Source organism: Globicephala melas, chromosome 12 (assembly GCF_963455315.2).
Source record: "Globicephala melas chromosome 12, mGloMel1.2, whole genome shotgun sequence".
In the NCBI taxonomy this organism is placed as follows: domain Eukaryota; kingdom Metazoa; phylum Chordata; class Mammalia; order Artiodactyla; family Delphinidae; genus Globicephala; species Globicephala melas.
In genome coordinates, this window is record NC_083325.1 from 70,419,773 (window position 1) to 70,442,745 (window position 22,973).

Below are 22,973 nucleotides of genomic sequence, written 5' to 3' on the forward strand. Positions count from 1 at the left end.
CTGCTTTGAATATGTTTTGCTTCTAGATCTTTAGGTTTGTGGTTTTCATCAGTTCTGGTAAATGTATTGCTGAAAATTATTCAAATGTTTCCTTTTCCCATTCTCTTAATTTCTTCTTTCTGGGTCTCCAATCAAGCACACATGTATTAGACCTTCTCATTCTGTCATTCATGTTTCTGCTAAAGCTCTCAAAATGTTTTATCTGTCTTTTCTATATTCTGGATAAATTATTTGGCTATAATTCCCTCCTGTTTAATCCACTCATGGTATCTGATTTCAACAATTTTTAAAATTTAGTTTTTCAAAGTCTTTTTGTTCATTCCTGATTATTTTAGCCTCATCTTTACAATTACATTCTTTACTTCTTTAATTATTTTATACATAGCTATTCTGTATTCTATGTATGTGACAGTTTCAGTGATAGTAGTACTTCTAGGTCTAAATCTTTTATTTCTGGTTACTGCTTATTTTCTGTCATATTGGCATACCTCCTGGTTTGTTAGGGTAATCTTTGTGAGGCAGTGCTGGATTTTAATTTGTAGGAATCCTATGGGCCTAAGTTAAGGGGAATCCTTTCCTATCAAGGGAGATGACTTTTGTTTGTGCCAGGAGCCAGAGGTTACCCACATCCAGGACTGTGTAACTTTATGCAAGTATTCCTAATTGTAGAATTTATGGATCTTAGATTCCTATGCACCTTAAAATTTTGCTGTGTGTTGTTAAATTTTCTTCTAATAAGATTATACTGATTTCAGCGCCACCAGCATTATTTGAAAGGGGTTTTTGCTTTTTCCGTGAATAGTTCCATCACTATACTGCAATATTTGCCATTTGATAGACAAAACATGTTCATTAGTTTAACTGACATTTCTTTAAATATTAATACCTTAGCAGCTGTTTATGGTTAGTCAACTATGAATTGCATGTTCATTCCTTTTGCTCATTTTTCTCTTGATGATGTTTATCTTTTTCATGTTGATTTATAGATGCACATTTACTATCAAGAATAGTAACCTTCTGGGACTTGCCTGGCGGTCCAGTGCTTAAGACTCTGCCCTTCCTTTGCAGGGAGCATGCGTTCGATCCCTGGATGGGGAACTAAGATCCCGCATGCCGCGTAGGGCAGCCGGAAAAAAAAAAAAAGAATAGTAACCTTTTGTCATGGCTTGCAGATATTTTTCCAAGTTAGTCTTTTTTTTTTTTTTGGTGCAAAAGTTTTAAACTTTGTACTCAAATCCATCAGTGTTTTTGAAAGACTGAAACCTTCCTATTGTGAACAGATTTTCTGTTGACTGCTAAGCTATTCAATCATAACATTTTTAGCTAATGCAAATAAAATTGATGAAAATAATTATCACGGGAAGGGAAAAAGAGCCTCAGTATGATTTATATATATATTTGAATTTTTCCATTTTTTAGTCATTCTGTGTATGTGTTATTTATTATAAACTTCCCTAGTGCCATTGAGAAATGATCGAGTCTCAAACATAAAATGTATTTTTAGTATGGGAAAAGATGTACTTTTACAGACTTTATTCCATTTTTGCAGGGAAGATAACTTATATTCTTTTATCCTTTATGAACGAACAAAACTTGGCTTTGTTTATTTCTGAGAACCTTAAATGTTACCTTCTTCACAGTGTGATATTTTAAAGTACTTACAACCGTGGTTTTTTTGCACTGCAGAGGAAGGTATAGTTTAGCTAGAAACAGGAATGTGAAGGAGGCCCAAGTGATTCTTTTCCATATTTTTATAGGGCAAATGAAGAGGACTAAATGTGCTGAAATTGATGTTGAGACACCAGACTCCATTCTGGTTAATACAAACCTACGAGCACTAATCAACAAACACACCTTTTCAGTCCTTCCTGGAGATTGCCAACAGCGACTGCTTCTACTACTTCCAGAGGTGGATCGACAGGTGCGTTCTTTCAGGCATATCAGCAGTTTTATAACCCATCTGGGGCTTCCTTCAATCATTACCTTTAGAACTCCTTAAGACTTTTTAAATGGCTTTTGTGTGTTCCTGTAAAGAAGTGATATCAAAGGTGTTAAACAAGAAATAATATTTCTTAATAGGTTGGCCCTGTAAGGCTCATAAAGGAAAAGAACCCTCTTATCAGAAATGTCAAGATTATGGAATAAAATTTGTCTAGCTATCATATTAGGATGTAGACATCCGCAGAATATAGTTCAGGAGGAAGAATTGTCTTAAGGCATTACACTGGGGTTTTTGAATGGATTTTTGATGGGATTAAGAATGTTAATTAATTTTTCCTTCTTTTGTTAAATTTTTCTAAAACAAACATTTATTGCTTCAGTAATAAGTTTTGAAATCCAATATAAGTTATACTCCTTAAAAAAACAAAACAGTACCCAGAAGAAATGTCAAAGGTTTGGAAGAGTCTAGGCAGGGACCAGAGAGGTTTAGGTTGGTCAGGAATAAGGCAAAAGTCTAAGACTTAGGCTTTCATCAAGGAAGGAGTGACTAGCAAGTCACTCTCCCTTTTGATCTTCTGTTTCCTCCTCTGCAAAAGGATCATTATGATTTTGTGAGGTTTGTTCAATTCTGAGATTTTTTTTTTTAATTAATGATTATTTCGAAGTACCTATGTTCTAAGTAATCTGTTAGGCACTCCACTTTTTTCTAATTATTATAAAAACATTATGAGAGAGAGTTGTTTTCCCTGGTTTTACAGTAAGAAAACTAGATATATTCCCTAGTCTATAGAAAAGTCAAAACTAAATCTTCCTCATTCTGAAAATCATTCTTCTACTAGATTATATTGATATCAGTTTCATATTGCTATGAATCAGCACCTGTGAAAGGTCAGATTCTATTTCTGGGGAGTTCAGATAAGTCAGGTACACTACCAGCAGTAGGGACAAAGAAGTAAAACTGATCCTTCCCAGCTGCTGCTCTCCCCACCTTAACACTCCTTGGAGAAATTATAGCTTTGGGGATGCCCAGTTCTTGGTTAGAACAAGTTAGGAGACTGAAGTTTTGGCAGAGTTTTTAGAGAGCTTCTCTTCTTGCTAAGGATTGCTCTCATCTTTTTTAAAGACTCAAATTTTAGGTTGGGACTAATAACACAACATCTAACAGAGGATATATCTATAGAATTCTAGTGTGGGTTCCTCAGAACTGTCTTTTGACTAATGGCCCTTATCCTGTCTTAGAAGGAGAATTGCCACATGTAATTTCGGAATTAAAAGGGACCTTAAAACTTACCCAACTTCCCATTCCTGTGGGGTATTTTTAATAGGAGCTTACTTGCCTGTCTTTTTCAGTTACTGTGGTGGAGGACATAGTAATCTGAGACTATGGAATATGGAGTTTATTAGTGAAATTATTAGTGAATTTATTAATGAAATTCTGCTTCATTGTCAGATGAAATTTGGAATTTATCAAAAATTCTGGTTATTACTAGCATGAAACATTGGAAACCATCTTTTAGTATATGGAGTACTCAACAATGAACAGTCGAAAAACATTATTTAGACCAGAGAAAGGAATAAGGGAGGGGCATGGATTAAAACATCTCTCTTCAGATATATTTGAAGGCCAGTCTTTGGAAGAGGTAAACTTCTTCGTTTCTCCAGGAAGCAAATTTGTGGTTAAAATAACATTTTTTTAAACAGTTGGAGCTATTAAATTGTAGAATGGATTGACTTGTTTTGGAGAAACTTGCACAGCACTGGAATATTCAGGGAGATGTTGGATGACCTGTCCTCATAGGGAAGCCTGTTACTCCTCTGCCAAATCTATAGAGTACAAATCAGCAGCCAGCAAACTGTAGCCCACAGGCCAATTTCAGCCCACTGCCTGTTTTTGTAAATAAAGTTTTATTGGCATTCAGCCACTCCCATTAGTTTCTGCATATTATCTATAGCTACTTTCTGCCACAGTGTCAAGAGTTGAGTTGTTGCAACAGAGGGTATATGGCCTATTCGTAGTCTATCTCTTAATAGGAAAAGTTTCCAATTTCTGCTCTAGGGCCAGGGGAAAATAATATTGGCCCAGATAGATTTAGAAAATAAAGTGAGTTGAGTTCCTTAATCCCTAGGATGTCCAAATAGTTACCTAAATTTTCTTCAAAAAATTGTTTATGACTTTAAGCTTAAATTTAGTTTTTTAATCCATCTAGAATATTTTTTATATTATTCTGAAATTGTGGCTCAGCGTATTTTCTACCGACTAGATGGCCAGTTGTTCCAGCAGTACCTATTTATATAACCGTCTTTTTCTCTCAGTTTGAAATACCATCTTTGTTACATATTCTATTCATTTACAGGCAGTTTATATTTATAGGCACTCTCTCCTCTTTCACTCATTTCTTTATTCACTCTAATGCTAGTAATAATTGTTTTGATTGCAGTGGTTTTGTGTGGTATGCTTAATAATTGGAAAGGCAATTCCCCCCTCTCAGTTTTTTGGGCCCAGCCGCTGCGCGGCACGTGGGATCCTCCCGGACCGGGGCACAAACCCGCGTCTCCTGCATCGGCAGGCGGACTCCCAACCACTGCGCCACCTGGGAAGCCCAAGATCATTTTATTAATGAAAAATCTGCATAGAGATTCTGGTATAAATCTAGATATGAACTTTGGGCAGAATGACAGTTAATAAAATCTCTAATGCAGAGAAGAATCTTAAAAAAAAAAAAAAACCTTTTGGCAAGACATCACAAATCAAGTCAGTGAACAGATAGATTGGAGGAAATATCTTTAAAGTACGTGGCAGTTTTACTATGTATAACATGCAAAGGATTCTTACAAGATAGTTAAAAATAAGCATCCTCATAGAGTAATGAGCAAATAATAGGAATTGGCATTTCACTAGATGGCAAATCTAAATATTCAATAAACATGCAAAAAGATACACAAAACTCTAGCAGTCAGGATGAAGGAAATTTTAATCATTTCAAACTCATTAATAGGCAAAAATTAAATAGCATGTTAATATCTCTTGTTCACAAGATAAGGAGTATGCTCGTGTATTTCTAGGAGAAATGTGAATTATTTTATTAGCCTTTCTGGAAAATAATCTAATAGTCTTTTAGTTATACACACACACACACACACACACACACACAAATATTTCTTTGCTTTCAGAACCTATTCCATAGAAAAAAGCACTAGTATATTCATCTTTACTGGAATGCTTATTGCAGCTTTGTTGATTATGGGAAAGCACTGGAAACAAAATATATGTTTATGATCAGGACATTGGTAAATGTATTGAGGGACATTGATACAGGGAAACAATCTGCAGCTATTATAAAGGAGCTAAAACTATGCCAGTTGACTTGGAGAGACTTCCACTTGTATTATGTGAGAAAAGTAAGTTTCAGAGTAGTGTATGTAACTTGGTCACAGTTTTGTAAAACAAATAATGAACCTCTCAGAAAAAACCCCTTATATATGTATTTGTTTGCAGATGATTCTTTGAGTATAATTAACCAGTGGGGAATGGAATTGAAAGGAGAGGAAGAAGGGAGGAGAGGTAAACAGGAAAGAAGTTTTTTAGAAAAAAAGTAATATTGCGTTATAAAATAGAAGTGTCCATAATAAGCAGCATGGTATGATACAGTCATGTTTCTGTAAAATTTGACTTACACACATTCTTTTCTAAAAGGACAGGAACGTCAAATTCCACATGATACAATTGGCTTTCTTTCTAAGCTTTCTGTGGCTTATTCTTTGACCCAGGTTGGTCCAGATGGTCTGATGAAGTTAAATGGCTCAGCCCTTAATAATGAGTTCTTCACTTCAGCAGCCCAAGGCTGGAAGGAAAGACTTTCAGAAGGTAAGTGTTCAACTTTACGTGTCTCCTAGGATGTGTATGCACTTGGAGGGCATATTTGCACCTCTGAGCCTCAGTGGGTATTTGCCCAGTTTTGGAAAGCAAAAGATAGAACATTTCATAAGGTAGAACTAGCTATTCTATGTGAAACACATTGCTAGACTTTTATTTAGAGCATGTAACCAGGTTTGGCTCCAGGAGGAGTTCAGCAGCATGTTTCTTTAAGGGTTTAAAGTCACCTGGTAAACTAAAAAATATATAGACTTTTAGGCCCTATTCCTAAAGATTCTGTTTCATTAATTCTAGCTTAATGCCTAAGAATTGAAATTTTAATAAGCAGAATATAGAATTAGAGTTATTTTATGGTGCTGTGAATCATGGTTTGGTAAGCAGTGAGATAACTTCTTTCTTGCTGCCCAATCTCAATGAAACTAACAGTAAAAAGAATCTAAAAAACTAAGAACTTTTTAAAAAACTGCTTTGAGAAATGTTTCACGTACTATAAAATTCACCCATTTGCAGCATACAGTTCAGTAGCAGCCAGAGCATTTTAATAAATACAGGTTATGATCAAGAATTGCTACCTGTGGTTACTGCTTTGCCGTGTTTCTAATTCTGATCTAACAGATTTATAGAGGGTATATTACAAAGCATAAAAAAGTGATTGATTGACTGCGTAGCGTGTAGTATCAGTCACTATTAGCAGTTCTTAACCCTGACTGCTCATTATAATCACTTGTGGTATTTTTTTAAAATACAGACATCCGGGCCCCAAAAACAATGATTTTGTTTTGCCTGCACGTCAGTGGGTTTTTTTAATATCTCTACTTTTCACAGTAGTTGTTGACTTTTCCCTTCCTGTTTTTCTTTTCAGGGCAAATTCTGTGTAGAAGGGATCTCTTACTGATTACTTTCAACCTTTCTCTTTCTTAAAGATTTCCTTGAGCAGAGACCCCCTTTTTCTGAGTCAGAATCACATGAGCACTTTAAAACATACCTGTTACCAGTACTTTCTTTTAGAATAATTTGGATTTATGTTCCCTACTCCCCAACTTTTAAAAGTAGATATTATCAACAGTGATACCTTGATTATTATGTTACTTTTTTTTTTGCATATGAGCAGTCACTGCTATACCTGTAGTCATGCGATCATATTTCGTGAGCAGCAAAAACTTTGAACACTGTATACATGTGAACAGAATTCAATACTATTTATTCCTCATTCTATCAAGCACAGTAGACACAACCAAAGAGTAGAAATTCAGAAGTTCTGGGTTGGATTCTGACCGCCAGATCCCTCTTCTCCCACTCATATGCCTAGGACTGTGATATCCACTGTCCTCTAACACTTTTCCTTTCCCTCTTCTTACCCCCAGGAGGTCTTAAACTTCAAATCTGCCATTTCCACTTCTTATTCTCTAATGTCCTGGGTATTAGAGAATAAAAAAAAACAGCCTGTCTGAGTCACAGGTTTGACGATGGCCTACCAAGCACATTCATTGTTCTCTGCCGATGGAGTGGGAAGAATTGAGGTGTGGTTGGTAGTTTTGAAGATAAATGGCATATTCAGAGCAGCTGGGTCTTCGGCATATTGAGTGTCTTGTTGCTAGGGCACTAGACTCGTACACTTTCTGGAACAATTAGAAAACTGACACCTCCAAAATAACTCCCTACTTTTTTTGTTTTTTTGCCATACCGTGCGGCTTGTAGGATGTTAGCTCCCCAACTAGGGATTGAACCTGGGCCCACGGCAGTGAAAGCACAGAGTCCTAACCACTGGGCCACCAGGGAATTCCTACTACCTACCTTTTTACTGGAACCTCAAATGTCTTTAAGCAGGGCCATAACTGTTCATTATGCAGTTAGAGCTAAAAGGCCTAAAACACAGGTTGCCTTGGAGAAACAGAACTTTTTAATAATAAAGTGTCCAGTGGCATTATTTACTGAAAGCCTATGACCAGATGACTATTTTTCCAGTGGAAAAGAAATGACAGACTCAAGGTTTGTAAGAAATCTAGAGGGACTATGATATTTGAAGCAGAGGTGAGGGTTGCTACAAGGAAGGCCCAGAGAAGTGGCCAGTTAACTTCAGCTGCGCACTGGCAACTACATGGAGTGGCGTGCAAGGGTTTTTATTTCACCTGACGGCTCCTAGGTAGTTCCCCTTACAATGAGGAATTTTGGGGAATTTCTGTTACTTTCATGTGATAGTATTCTGACTCCTGCATGAGTCTGTCATGATTTACAAATAGTTGAAAGTAGCAAATAGCGTATTTCTATTGAATATCTTTTTTTTCCCCCTACATACAGGTGAGTTTACACCTGAGATGCAGGTGAGAATTCGACAAGAGATTGAGAAGGAGAAAAAAGTAGAGCCTTGGAAAGAACAATTTTTTGAAAGCTACTATGGTCAGAGGTAAATATCAAGACAGGTTCTATAAACCAGTGTTAATTCCTATACATACGTCATGTGGTGCTTCATCTTATTACCTTTCCAGAAAATCTAGTCTGCGATTTCCTTCATTTTTTTCCACTAGTTCTTTTTTACCAAGAAAAATTTTTTTTTCCTACGAATCTTAGGTACACAGAGTTGGATTACTCATAATCCTTGACTTTTTTTTTTTTTTTAATATTTATTTGGCCGTGTCGGGTCTTAGTTGTGGTACATGGGTTCTTCATTTTGGTGTGCAGGCTCTTCCTTGTGGTGCACGGGCTTCTCTCTAGTTGTGGCGTGCGGGTTTTTCTCTCTCTAGTTATGGCGCATGGGCTCGAGGGTGCATGGGCTCCAGAGCACACGGGCTCTCTCGTTGAGGCACTCAAGCTCATTAGTTACAGCGCACGGGCTTAGTTGCCCCTCAGCATGTGGAATCTTAGCTCCCTGACCAGGGATCAAACCTGTGTCCCCTCCATTGTAAGGCAGATTCTTTACCACTGGACCACCAGGGAAGTCCCAGTCCTTGACTCTTAACACATTACCATTGTAGATGGTGTGGTTTCTTTTTTTTTATTAAAAAAAAAAGATTTTATTATCTTGAATTAGAGTCCTTACTTTGAATAGATTGGTTTTTCTTCCAGTAACTGTATAATACATAAGAATACTGAAGTTCTATATATTTTTTTATTGTAGTCAGTTATCCCACAATAGGATAACTTATCCAGAATCACTAAGGAATCCTGTAATATGGACCATTGTATTCAACGTGTAATTAAACAGCCTTTCTTATGTAGAAGGCACTGGGAGATATTCATAGCTGAAACAAGATACAGACCCTTTTCTCAAGGGGCTATATAGTCTGAGTCAGTTTTTTTCCTAACAGAAAAAAATCTTAAAAATCTTAATGGGGGGATTTCCCCGGTGTTCTAGTGGTTAGGACTCGGAGCTTTCACTGCTGTGCCCCGGGTTCAATCCCTGGTCAGTGAGCTAAGGTCCCACAAGCCATGCGGTGCAGCCAAAAAAAAAAAAAAATCTTAATGGGGACACTTAAATTGATGACAGTGGAGCTGTATTGTTTGAAATAGAATTGAACACCCGGAGTTTTAATTGTCTGTTAGTCTCCCTTCCTACCTAATGGCAGCCTTTAAGGATACTGAGAACGAATGGCTCTTTTCCTTATCTCCATGTAGTGTTCATTGATCCCCTTCATGGTCATTTCAGAAGTGATTCTTAATGAGATGAAGAGCGCCGTACACCAATTTTTCTACCTTCTTGGTATGAGCTTTGAGCTTTTCTACAGAAACGAGGGTGAATACATTTAGACCATTTTTATAGGCAGCAGTTATTCCATAAATATTGTTCATTCCCTCCTTATAAGATGGAGCATTACAGCCATTCTTGGGTCTTTCTGTTTTTAGCTATTACTTTTTGCCAGCTTTTTGGAAGGACTGTATTTGATTACTGTCCAGATTTGTCCTCAGCCATTCCATCTCAGGGGTGCGGTACTGATTATTGAAGTCACCAAAGAGGGCTATCTTGTTTTTGCTTGTTGTAGGAGGAGTCTCTAGTAACCCCTGCAGGGTAGCCTAGCTCTTAGCCAGGCCACACTGTGGAAGTCTCACTTGGTCTTCACTCCCAGGACAGCTCAGAGGCACTTGATCTCAGAATTTTAGAGCTATACCAAGTGAAATTTAAACAGGCTTTCCAAAAACTCAGAGTTCTCGTTTTCAACCTCTAGCGAATATTGACAGCCACCTCTCCTACTGTCTCCCCTGGGTCCCTTGGATTTCTTGGGCCAGGCTTTCTACAGGTACTGCAGAGTAGAGCTGATCACCGTCCAAACCCACAGTCCCAGGGTACATGGGTCTTTGTCTTCTTTAACTTCTCTGTGGGTAGTCTGTGATCCATGCCTCTAGGCAATGTAGCCCCTTTGTAAGCAGAAGTAATAATAATTAACATTATATTGAGGTTTTATTACGTGCTAGGTGCTATTCTAAGTACTGTACATGCATTAATTTAGTTACTCATAATAGCAACAACGTACAATTAAAGAAACTGAGATACAGAAGGCTAGTCACTTACTTATTACATGGATAGTAGGTATCAGAGCTAGGATTTGAATCCAGGCACTCTGGCTCCAGACCCTTCACTAATATTAATAATAGTGAAGATGATATATGAAAATTACCTACTAAGTGTCACAGGTTCTTCTAGGCATTGCCATACACCGTTATCTCATATTCAATAACATAGGCCATTTCTCAACTACAATATTTCTTTCTTCCACCTTTTAGTTCTGGCCTGAGCCTTGAAGATTCAAAGAAATTGACAGCTTCACCCAACGATCCCAAAGTAAAGAAAACCCCAGCTGAGCAACCAAAATCCATGCTTCCTTCAGAGGCCTCTCCTGTCAATATAGTCTCAGTAATTCCCCAGTTAGTGTCTAAAGAAGAAGTACTACAGCTGCCATCACCAGTCAGAAAAGAAGAGCATGAAAGCCAAGATAAGATGCAGCCAAAGTCCAAATCCCCAGAGCCCCTGCTTTCCTCAGCTCCCAATACAGATGAGCTTAGCAGCGTCCCTCCCATCAAGTGCCCAAAGGATGAGGCTCTCTTGGAGCAAAAGCCAGTTGCCTCTGCTGAACAGAAGTCTGAGAAAGAGAGTCATCTCACTACAACTTCAAATTATAATAAAAATGAAAGCCAAGAAGCTTTAGTTACATCCCTGAGCAAACCCAAGAGCCCTGGGGTAGAAACAACAGTAGTGAAGCCCATAGTAGAAGCAGGTCTACAGGAGACCACTATGAAAGAGCCTCCATCAGCTCTGGCTGATCACAGCCCAGAAAATCTCAAGAGGAAACCTTCTGTCACCCAAGAAGAGGCCCCTACAAGCTGGGAGAAGAGACCACGTGTCACTGAGGATCGCCAGCACCAGCAGCCATTTCCAGTCTCCCCACAGCCCTTTCTCAGTAGAGGGGACAGGTTCCAGGTGCGGAAAGTACCACCTCTCAAGGTAAGAGAGCGGGAAGAATTGAAAAAGAAAGATGGTCTGAACACTAAGTTTTTGGTTGTACCTACTAAGTTTCAAATATTTGTGGTATTTCTTAATGCAGAAGCAGTTGTATATATTTGATATGCATGTAACTGTGGTCATACACGAGTCAAATTATTAAGAAACAGGCATTTAGAACTGCATCCTTATATGTATATATATAGCTGATTCACTTTGTTCTACAGCAGAAACTAAGACAACATTGTAAAGCAATTGTATTCCAATAAAAAAAAATCATAAATAAAAGAACTGCGTCCTCACACATCCTTTTTGGGGTTTGAATACTTATTCAGATATCTGAATATCTAATGCAGTCCACCCCCACCCACACCCCTGCTGGCTACTCTTGTATTTTAAGACAGTTATGGAAAGTATTTTGTCTCATGTGACAAAATAATAAGTATAATAATAAACAGGAGGAGGTCATTGATGTGATTAAGAGATCACATCTTTGTATCAAGAGCCATGATATTTAACACTTTATTGACTGGAGACATATTACGGCCACAGGCATTAGTTTCTACAAAAATCCCCGGTCAATGATGTGTTAATTATTGCTGCCATAACTGATTTGATGTTCTGAGAGCCTGGAACTACCTTTTAGTTCCAACCTTTTAAAGGAAATGTGTGTGGCTGCCATGAGTCACCACTGGTCACTTGAGGGACCTTAGTAAGATGGAATAGCCTTGCTAAGCTCTACTGCTTAGGATATGTGATTAATTGTGTTTTAGCCCTATATTGCTGCATATCAGATCTTTTAAATTTCTATAGCAGTGTCACTACCTTAGTGTGTACTTGGGCTTGTGCCTAATATCAGTTTGCAGTTCATTCTTAATTTTATTAATAGTATTTATTAACACTGTTGTGTCTACTATGAACCCAGGCGCTGGGTAGCATTCATTCACATTAGAATATAAGTAAAACAAAATAAGCCAAATAGAAATACTCTTTTCCCTTTTTTATTCAACTTAGACTAACCAAAGTCCTACCTGGAAATATCCCTTGGAAACACTCAGTTACTAGTACTTGACCTGTTTCATGCACTGTGGGACTTCTCTCTCTCATTTTGCACCATAATAGTATGATGTTCTTCATTACTTTTTAATTTTAAGATTTGTGATTGCAGCACTTAGGAATCTCTCCTTTTTTCTTCTTCTTTTTTTTTTTTTTGATATTTTTCTACCATTAGCATACACTGTCATGCTTTGCTAGAGATTCTGAGTTTTATGATAATCACTTGTATTCTTCTTTTAAAAATATGAGAAACCTTTCTTTAATGGGTGTCAATTAGAACTTATCTCTAAACCTGAGAGCTGAGTTATAGTCTAGGTTTTACTTTATATAAATGACGCTGGGTAAGAACCATCATTTCTATTTCCTCATCTTTCTGCTAATCCAAAGAGACTCTACACTGAAAACTTAAATCCATTGTGACCAAGTTAATGTTATTTAACTTCTTTCCTTTCTTTCACTTCTTTCTCACTTCCCCAAAAACTTTCCACCAGAAGTTGCTTTAGTAACACTCTTACCTTAGACCCTATCTCAAATCCCATTTTCTTAGACAAAGCTTAATGTAATTTATAACAGAACAAAATCTTTTAAACAAAACTTAAATAGAAAAACAAAATTTGAATTTTATTACAAATGTTATATATGTATATGTGTATAAGATTATATATGCACATATATCTATTTTATATATGCATATCTACAATATAAAATGTGTACATATATGTATATAGAGAGATGGACAACTCAAACAGACATTATGTATTTTCCATTCAGTATACAATTATAACAGAAAGAATCTAATTCCTTTGCTATACCAGGGTAGGGCTTCTCAATAAGTTAAATTGTTGAATTGTTATCAGTGCCTAGAAAGCTTGTGTGGTTTTTGTACTTTAAAAAAATATATAACATCTCATTTATTCTATATAAACGGGTAATAGGACTAGTTACCTAAATAACTGAAAATTCTCATTTTTAAGCATTAAAACTTTTTATTTTAACCACTCTTAAGGATTGTCCTTATTTAATCAACATGTTATTAATGATATTCAGTCATTATGATAGGTATCCTTTATTGTGCTGGATATGTTGTTATTCTCAAGATTATTCTAATGTAAGGTTGCTTGTTCCCTATATATGATTCCCCTCCACAACTGTGCTTTTTACTTTCTTGTTTTTAATTTTCTAGTTTTATCTGTTTTTCCCCCTATTAGTTGTCTCTGCTAGATGGTATTACCAAGGGGCAACAGTTGCTTCTTTCTTATTCTGGGCAGCTTCTAAAATACTGTGTGCAGTTGGATGTAAAGTAGATTTCAGCTTTAAGAGAGAGATTGAGTATATCTCATGATGAGAAATATGTGGGCTTTGTGACAGGTGTTACAGAATCCTAGAGGTCTAACTTCTGAATGGCAGAGAATTCTTCAGGACTGCTGACCTTTTTAGAAATGGGTATTGCAGATCATGAAAAATCTTTAGTGATTTTATTAGTCTCAATTTAAGGAGTTCCAGAAAGATGACATGCATTTTCTTAGAGCTCAGCGGCTTAATATGTTTTTAATTACATGTCCTAGGACATCTGTAACAGTTATTTGCTCTTTTAAATTCTTCCAACTATTAGAAAGGCCCAGATACTGCTTCATTCTACTTAATTCCAGTAGCTTTCAAAGTATTGTTTTGAACAGGAGTCAGATTCCTTTTAGGTATAATATTTTATGATATGAAAATCAGTGGTTTCAAACCTAATGATGCATCAGAATCTCGTAAGAAGCTTTCTAGAAATGCATTTTTTCTCTAGGAGTTCTAATTTGTAATTTTAAGGACAGGACTGAGAGGATGTATATTTTTTAAAAGCTCCACAAATAAGTATAATGCCAGCAGGGGGTGAGAATGACATTGGTTAACATTACAGACATTATATACATACTCTGTCATGTGGGTGGGCAGAGTGGATCACACACTGTCTTCCTTCCAGTGCAGTTTAGAAGCCTCTGTAATTTGAGATAATTCAGCCTATATGCTTAGCTGTGCAAGTGTGCGTGTGTAAAAGAGAAGAGAACAAGAATTTTCCTCTGGACCTCGGTAGTAAAGCCAAGAAGTAAAAGACAGTAATGGTGTGCTACTTCTTTATTTCTTCTGTTTCTGTCTTCTCGCTTTTACACACATTTTAAAATGTAGATACCATAGAAAGGTCTGTATCTTAAATGATCAGCTGTTATGAGTAGTAATGACATTAAGAGAGAGCTGTGTTGTAAGAAGAGGTTTGAGGCTTTGGGGTGGGAGTGGATGTCGAGGGAGGGGAGTCCTTGGCACCAATAGAGGAGGTGAAAGGATCCTGGAGACAAACCTTTGTGGCTGTCCCCATGGTTTGGTCTCTTAGTCACAGGCTTCCCGTCCTTATCATAGGGTTCACTCTACTCAGAATTTGTGTTAATGAAGTTTGATTGCTCTTATAAATGAAAACTAAGCTCTGTTGTTTTTTTCCCCCCTAATTCTTTCAGATCCCGGTCTCCAGAATCTCCCCCATGCCGTTTCCTACATCGCAGGTCTCTCCCAGGGCTCGTTTTCCAATCTCCATCACTAGTCCTAACAGAACAGGAGCCAGAACTCTCGCAGACATCAAAGCAAAAGCCCAGCTGGTCAAAGCACAGAGGGCAGCAGCTGCTGCTGCAGCCGCAGCTGCTGCAGCCGCCTCAGTTGGAGGGACCATTCCAGGACCTGGCCCAGGGGGTGGACAAGGTCCAGGAGAGGGGGCTGAAAGGAGAACTGCTAGAGGAGGGAGTCCAGACTCAAACAGAGTCAGTGAAACTGGAAAGGGCCCCACACTGGAACTGGCAGGAACTGGAAGCAGGGGAGGTACGAGAGAGCTTTTACCCTGTGGTCCAGAGACTCAGCCCCAATCTGAGACCAAGACCCCAGGCCAGGCACAGTCTCACAGTGTCTCTGGAGCACAACTACAGCAAACCTCCTCAGTGCCTCCACCATCTGCCATCAGTGGAGCGTGCTCAAGTGTCCCGTCACCAGCCCACGCTAACACACCCCCACCAGCTTTAGGGAAAGTAAGTAATGAAAAACTGAACCCCACCAGGGCGGCAGCCACGGTGGCCTCTCTTAGCCACCCACAAGGGCCCAGTAATGGTAGGCAGGAGAAAGCACCTCCTACTCCAGCAGATCCTGCTCTAATCGCAGGTGCCTCACCTGTTCATTTTGCAGTCGATGGCACAGTTGAGCCCAAAGCAGGTTCTAGTAAGAATACACCAAACCCTCCAGCCTCAGCAGAGATAAGTGCTAGTGCTTCAGTGGACATGACTCCCTCCCCTTTAACATCTTTATTAGCAACAGCCTCTTTAGAGAAGCTTCCTGTACCCCAGGTCGTTGTAACCATAGCACCTACTGGATCAGCTCCATCCTCGAGCACTTTGCCAGCAGCTTCTAGCCTTAAGACCCCAGGAGCTTCTTCAAGTATGAATGGACCCATTTCAAGGCCAAGCTCTAATATCCCTGCTAATAATCCTTTGGTAACTCAGCTGCTGCAAGGCAAAGATGTTCCCCTGGAGCAAATTCTGCCTAAACCTCTCACCAAAGTTGAAATGAAAACTGTTCCACTAACTACAAAAGAGGAAAAGGGGATGATGATAGGAGCACTCGCAGGTACCAGCGTAACAGAAAATAGCACCAGAGAGGAAGTTAATGAGAGACAGTCCCATCCAGCTACACAGCAACTGGGTAAAAGTTTGCAAAGTAAGCAGCTCCCCCAGGTTCCAAGACCCCTTCAGCTCTTTTCAGGTAAGGATCTAAGGGACGCTAGCATTGACACACACCAATACCAAGAAGGACTAAGTAAAGCAACCCAAGATCAGATCCTTCAGACACTCATCCAAAGGGTTCGGAGGCAGAATGTTCTCTCGTTTGTGCAGCCCTCCCAGTTCAACTTCACTCACTCAGGTTTCCAGTTAGAGGACATCTCCACAAGCCAGAGGTTTATGCTGGGTTTTGCTGGCAGAAGGACATCCAAGCCTGCCATGGCAGGTCACTACTTACTTAACATTTCCACCTATGGCCGGGGTTCAGAGAGCCTTAGGAGGACCCATTCTGTAAACCCCGAAGACAGATTTTGTCTAAGTAGCCCCACTGAGGCCTTGAAGATGGGATATACAGATTGTAAAAATGCAGCAGGAGATAGTAGCAGCGGTAAAGAAGATGATACTGATGAGGAAAGTACTGGTGATGAGCAAGAATCTGTCATGGTGAAGGAGGAGCCGCAGGCTTCCCAGAGTTCTGGCAAGTGTGAAGCAAGTTCAGGACCCCACAGTAGAGAAACCCTATCCACCAGTGATTGTTCAGCTAAAAAGAATGTGAAGGCAGAGATGCCAGTGCCTGAGCAAACCACTTTAAGCAAGGAGAATTACCTGTTCACTAGAGGCCAAACATTTGATGAGAAGACCCTAGCCAGAGATTTTATTCAGGCAGCACAGAAGCAGATGGCTCACGCAGTGAGAGGTAAGACCGTGCGGAGCAGCCCTGAGCTTTTCAATTCTACTGCTCTTCCTCTACCTGCAGACAGCCCTACCCATCAGTCTCTACTCCTTCCACCACTGCAAACCCCAAAGCTGTATGGAAGCCCCACACAGATTGGGCCAAGCTACAGAGGCATGATCAACGTCTCCACCTCATCGGACATGGACCATAACTCTGCTGTACCGGGGATGCCTGACTGTAGCCAGGTATCTAGCAATGTCGGTGATGTCATGTCCTTTTCAGTGACTGTCACAACCATCCCTGCTAGCCAAGCTATGAATCCCAGCAACCACGGCCAGACCATTCCTGTTCAGGCCTTTCCTGAAGAGAACAGCATAGAGGACACACCTTCGAAATGTTACTGCCGATTGAAAGCCATGATCATGTGCAAGGGGTGTGGAGCCTTCTGCCACGATGATTGCATTGGCCCCTCCAAACTGTGTGTCTCCTGCCTTGTCGTTCGGTAATGAGACCGGGAGAACACACTGTAAAGAAGGCAGGAAGGGGGAAGGGTTGACAGATGTGGTTTTTGAGTTCTTTTGGAATCACAGAAATAAACTAGGTTTCAGTTGTCTTAAGAGACAAGTGTTACTTAATCAGGAATACAGAGTACAGATCTTACATTTTAGAGGAAAAGCACCTTGTATAGTAAGTCCAAGTCAAGACTTTGTGAATTTGTGACAAGTTTGCACTTACAAAATCATGTAAATATGTCACATCTTGTTTTAACATTTTTCCAGGTGTTTAGGTAATAATGTATTACTTTGACTTCAGATTGATGTTCCACTTCATGTGACTTTGAAAAGTTTAATGCCATGCATGGTGAAAGGAAGCGATTTCCCTTCTGCCCTTTCTTAAGAGGCTAGGAAAAGAAAGGAGTGAGGGAATGGTCTGAAGAAATGACCACTCATGTTGATTATGTCTTGACCGCAGGCTTTACGTAGGTTATTCAGCCTTCACAGGATTTGGATTCAGGGTTTACTCAGTCCCTTTACCTTAGATGGAACCTTCTCAAGTTGAAATTTTTGATAAGGTATTAATTTCACAGGCAGTACTTGAGACTCTGAAAATTCTGACTTGGTTCTTGGCTTCCATAAACGAGTACTGTTGCCAGGCACTCTGCTTGCAGTTTGTGGATCCCTGCTGTTCCCTAATCCCACTCCCTTGCCCTGAAGCAGCGTGCGTGGTCCATGAAAAGTTTGCCTCGCGGGGCCCCTTGGGTTACCATCACCTGTGCAGGGCAGTAATTCCAGCAATAATCTCCGAGGATTTAGTCATTCGTGGGAGCTTACAAACAAGTTTGAAATACTAGTATAAAATTAACAGAAAAGTGTTAGTGATAGGGTGATTTGAACTATGTGTTTTGTTGGGTAAGCAGAGTAAAGGTGCAGAAACTGTTGAACTGAACATAAAGAACTTTGGAAAACAATTTTAACACTAGAAACAAAGTAGCCCCTCTCATCCTCTTCTCTCCCAACCTGTTACCTAATGTTCTACAGTTAGCTGTTGCTACAGGTAGAAAAACTCATTAATACCACATTTGCCCATTCTGTTAAACCTGTTTTGACCTCCCAGGCATCTGAGGAATATGGGGGTAATCTTATATATTACTCTGAACATACACGTGTGCGTGCGCGCACACACACCGTAAAAGTCAGACACTTTTCCTGTTTTAGAAAACATGTCCCCTTTCTTGGACTACTGCTCTCTACACACTAGAAATTTCTAATGTAAAGGGGCTTTAGTGAATGACTTAGGAAACATCTAGAAAGGAAAAGAAATCAGCTGCAAATTTTTGTTTTTGTTTATTTTTGTTTCCTTTATGTTGAATTCTGTCTCTAGTGACTAAAGAATTTTTGAGTACATACATTTAGGTCATGGTTAAAGAACATTAAAATAAATCTACAATTTACCAGAATTCGGTATGAAAAAGTTGGGGATTGTCAATGCGTACATTTGCATATTGATTCCAAATCTCCTAACTTCACGTATGCAAAGGACACACATTATTAGTGCAACCTAGTACAGTCATAGTTGTACTTAATATTCAGGATGTGACATATACAAAATGCAGAACAGTTTTTTGTTTGTTTGTTTGTTTTTGCGGTACACGGGTCTCTCACTGTGGTGGCCTCTCCCGTTGCGGAGCACAGGCTCCAGACGCGCAGGCTCAGCGGCCATGGCTCACGGGCCCAGCCGCTCCGCGGCACGTGGGATCTTCCCGGACCGGGGCACGAACCCATGTCCCCTGCATCGGCAGGCGGACTCCCGACCACTGCATCACCAGGCAAGCCCCCCATAATATGCGCAGGCTCAGCGGCCATGGCTCACGGGCCCAGCCGCTCCACGGTATGTGGGATCTTCCCGGACCGGGGCACGAACCCGTGTCCCCTGCATCAGCAGGCGGGCTCTCAACCACTGCGCCACCAGGGAAGCCCCCTGCAGAACAGTTTAGACTCGTTAACTAAGTCACATTCCAGATTAGGGGCAAGTAGGCAAGTAGTAATCTTAGCTTTGCACCCATTCTGCTACCCATCCCTCCCTACCTCACCTCCTGCATTATACGTACACTCTTTTAATACTTTCAAACCCCATAAGAAACTATTTACTTCTATTTTTTACTTTTTGTTTCTGAGTTTTTTGTGGCCCAAAGCAAATATAGGATTAATATCTGTGTTCTAGTTTCAACCAAGATAATTTGATGTCCTTCTAACTTCCCTTTTTCTTCCAGCACACACATAGCTAAGAGGTAAGAAATCTGTAAGGATCCAGGGATAAGGAGCAAGTTCTCCAGCCAATAACCAGTAGGAGTCAGAAACCATGGTTCTGTTCCCAAACTTTCAGTGCCCTGGGTAATCCCAGGGGGTGTTAAAAAGACCTATTGCTAGTTAAAACTCTCCATTCCCAGCTTCCTCACTCCCCACTTGAGTGGCAGGACTGAGGGGTGGTCTGCTGCCAGAAGTGGTTGACTGTTTCAGAACCGACCCCACGGTGAGCACGAGTTAACCAATTTGGTTTTTCAAAATGATTTTTCTTCTTCACACCTTTCCTATCATAGAAAGTCTCTCCTCCATGGTTCTCCTAATCTGAGGATGGACAGACTAACCAGGAAAGGAGGAAAGGCATCAGGGATTTTCAAGTCCATTTAGAGAGCAAACCATATCGTGCCTATTCATCTTGACCCAGGCTCTTGCAGATAGGTCCTAAGCATTACTATTCACCAGATTCTCTTTACAGATAAAACCCAGCTAATAAAATATTCAATAAATCGTCAACTAGGTACACTGCCTCACTCTTGACTAAATGAGAGAATAGTTAGATTCTCTTAGATTGGTAGAAAATTGAATGCAATCTATCGGTTTCAAAACGGTTTCACATAGAAGGTCATTCATCTTGTGCTGACTGAGCTGAGAAGAAAAAAGAAAAATGACAATCTGGCCCTTTTGAAAATGAAGCAGTAGGAACAAGAAAACCTTTAAATTATTAGAATATGGTATTCCAGTACCTTTACAGCAGTTTTTCTCTTAGGTTTTCAGTTACTTTACCTTTCAATTCAGTCTGAAATGTTTCTAATAAGTGCTAAGCTTATTTTTATGGTATTAAGTTGCACTATTTCCAGTGACTAGTCAGGCATTATGCCTGATGCTTATGCCTCCAGGGTATGCTTCTCAAGCCTTCAGATAACCTTCCACTTCAGGTCACCTTGGGGAGGTGGCATTAACAATATATCATCTCAGTCTTACTTGGGAATGTTCTAAGTTGTCTAGTAGAGAAGACTCCCTAAATTTTAAAGAATTTTCATTAAAATTCTCCATCCTATTAAACAGAAAATAAAGCCAAATAACCTGGAGTTGTTTGCCCTACATAACCCCTGTGTTGAAGATACTGAAGCTGTCTGTGGTACCCCATGTAACATCTTTAAGAATAAGGTCTGGCAGATGGGAAATTTTTCTTGGGGCAGGGGAAGCATACTTACATGGGCTGGGAAGGCACACAGTGTAGACATTTTAGGAGTTATCACAGATTTAAATAGCCAAAGGAGGACGTCATTGCCTTCCAGGTGAAGGCATAAATTGGTACATTAATAATTGGACCGTTTACCATCCTAATTGCTCTTACTGCCTTTCTTCACCTAAGAGTCCTTAAAGAACTCTTGGGTGAAATTATGTGTTATAATGAGGGGGTCTTCTCTGGTCATTACATCACTCTTTGTTTCTAGAGCTCATCGTCAGTAAGCAGTACCAGGGTGGTTTTCTCTGTGACCTACAGATTTCACAGCAAGGAGAGAAAAGTCTCCCTGTTGCATTACAACAATGTGCTAAGTAAAAAAACTTGGCCAAGGGTAGTTTGCAGCTCAATTTATAGAATAGTCCAAAGAGACTCCGAGAAACATGATGATAGGCAGGGATCTTTCCTACCGTGTTTCAATACCTACATAACCTATTGAAAGAGGACAATAGGTAAAGCAGTTCCTAAAGTTGGAAGTAAGACCTTCATAGATTCTTGGTTACTTATTTTTTTTAATGCTTTACATTTGATACAACTATTAAAGATCAATTTTAAAAATAGCTTTCCAGTAATATATTTTAAGTAATATATATTTTAATATCTATGTAAAAAGTGACAGTGGGAGACTTTGAATTTCTCATATAAGGTGTGTTTGATGTAGGGCCTCACTGTTAAGGCACAAATTATTTCAAAGGAAGTTACTCTAAAGACACTCAGATTATTTCCAAAAAAATGCAATAAGGGGAAGAGTTTTGGAGTTTATTTTTTATTTTAAAAGAAAATTGACTTATTTACCACAAGCTATTTTTTTTTTCCTTCTGGCTAAAAGATTTGTACAGACTGGTTTGGTAAATGCTAAACTTTTGTGTCTTTTGCCTTTTTAAAGGAATTGTTAACATTGGAATTGAGGGTATGTACAGAGAAGTTGGTGTCAACACCATTTAAAAAGTCATATTTTTTCACAAATATAGAAAAATCATTTTACATAAGAATTTTAAGTATTTGCAATAAATATATGTATATAGATTGTATGTATTCATATATTCTTATTTTTCATTTTATTATTAAGTAAAAGATAATTAAAGTGGAAATAAAAACCTTGGAGTTTTCGGTGCATCTTGAGGTCTGACATACATGTGAAAGTGGTGTGGGTAAGGGCCCTCAGTTGTTGTCTTATACTACTATTGGAAGATTACCAACAGATTGCATAGAAGATAGTAAAATGAGGAATTTGGTGATAAATCAGGGTAGCGTATTTCTTTCAGAACTCTAGTAAAAATATTAAATTCTCCTAATATGTCTGTCTCTGTGCTTTCACCCTTGAACTGTTCTCTCTCCTAACCACCTAATGTTACTGGGAAAGTAAAAACAAAACAAAACACAGTGCATTGTTTTTTAATGTGCCCATTGTTTGCTTCTAAGACAAAGAATGGCAAGAAAATATCTCTGGGGTGGGGGGCGGCGGGAATAGGTTTTCTTTCTCCACAGTGGTTAATAATTCATTAGCAAACATTCACTTCCACCACCTTCCAGGCCATAGGGTTTATGTGAAGAAATAATATCGTGAAGATAATAGAAAAGTTTTTTTCTGTTTCCCTCCTTTGAGAAGTGAGTTTTGTAGCCAGCTTTATGTCCTTCCCAATTGATCTGGAGATAGAAGGGCTAAGAGAACTTGAATGTTGATCTCCCTAATGTCAGGAAGAGTGTTTATGGAAATGAGGACTTAACCAAAACGTTAGGAGAGGTTAACCATACCTAGAGATAATCGAGTCCTGCTGTCCAAGAGAAGTCATTTTGTGATTGTAAATATTTAGTTTTAGGATATGATTGAGGAAGCAAAAGGATACCTAGATAGTCTCTGGGAATAAAGGCGTATAGCCCGTTCTTTAAAAATGAATAATATATAGCTTTATTGGTGACCTGAAAGGAAATAAGGTCAGAGTTTGAAGAATATCTTAATGACCCATGAAACACTTTTAATTGTAGTTCACTAGTTCTCCCCACAATTGCTCAGTTGTGGTTATTTTAACTGATAAAAACAGCAATTTTTGGAAATTAGGATACTTAAGAATGCTTCCCGCCCCCCATAAGGCCACGCTCTGTGGCATGCAGGATCTTAGTTCCCCATCCAGGAATAGAACGCGTGCCCCCTGC

General features: G+C 39.2%; 1 protein-coding gene across 1 annotated transcript in view; it reads left to right on the plus strand.

Moving 5' to 3' along the window:
• ASXL2 (ASXL transcriptional regulator 2) overlaps positions 1-22,202 on the plus strand; it is a 129,813-nt gene extending 107,611 nt beyond the window's left edge. Inside the window, exons 9-13 of the mRNA XM_030858207.2 lie at positions 1,758-1,921; positions 5,710-5,806; positions 8,114-8,219; positions 10,532-11,249; positions 14,795-22,202. Coding sequence (XP_030714067.2) covers positions 1,758-1,921; positions 5,710-5,806; positions 8,114-8,219; positions 10,532-11,249; positions 14,795-17,278 — 3,569 coding nt within the window. The 3' untranslated portion in view covers positions 17,279-22,202. The remainder of the gene's footprint in view (positions 1-1,757; positions 1,922-5,709; positions 5,807-8,113; positions 8,220-10,531; positions 11,250-14,794) is intronic.
• The last annotated feature ends 771 nt before the right edge of the window (positions 22,203-22,973 follow it).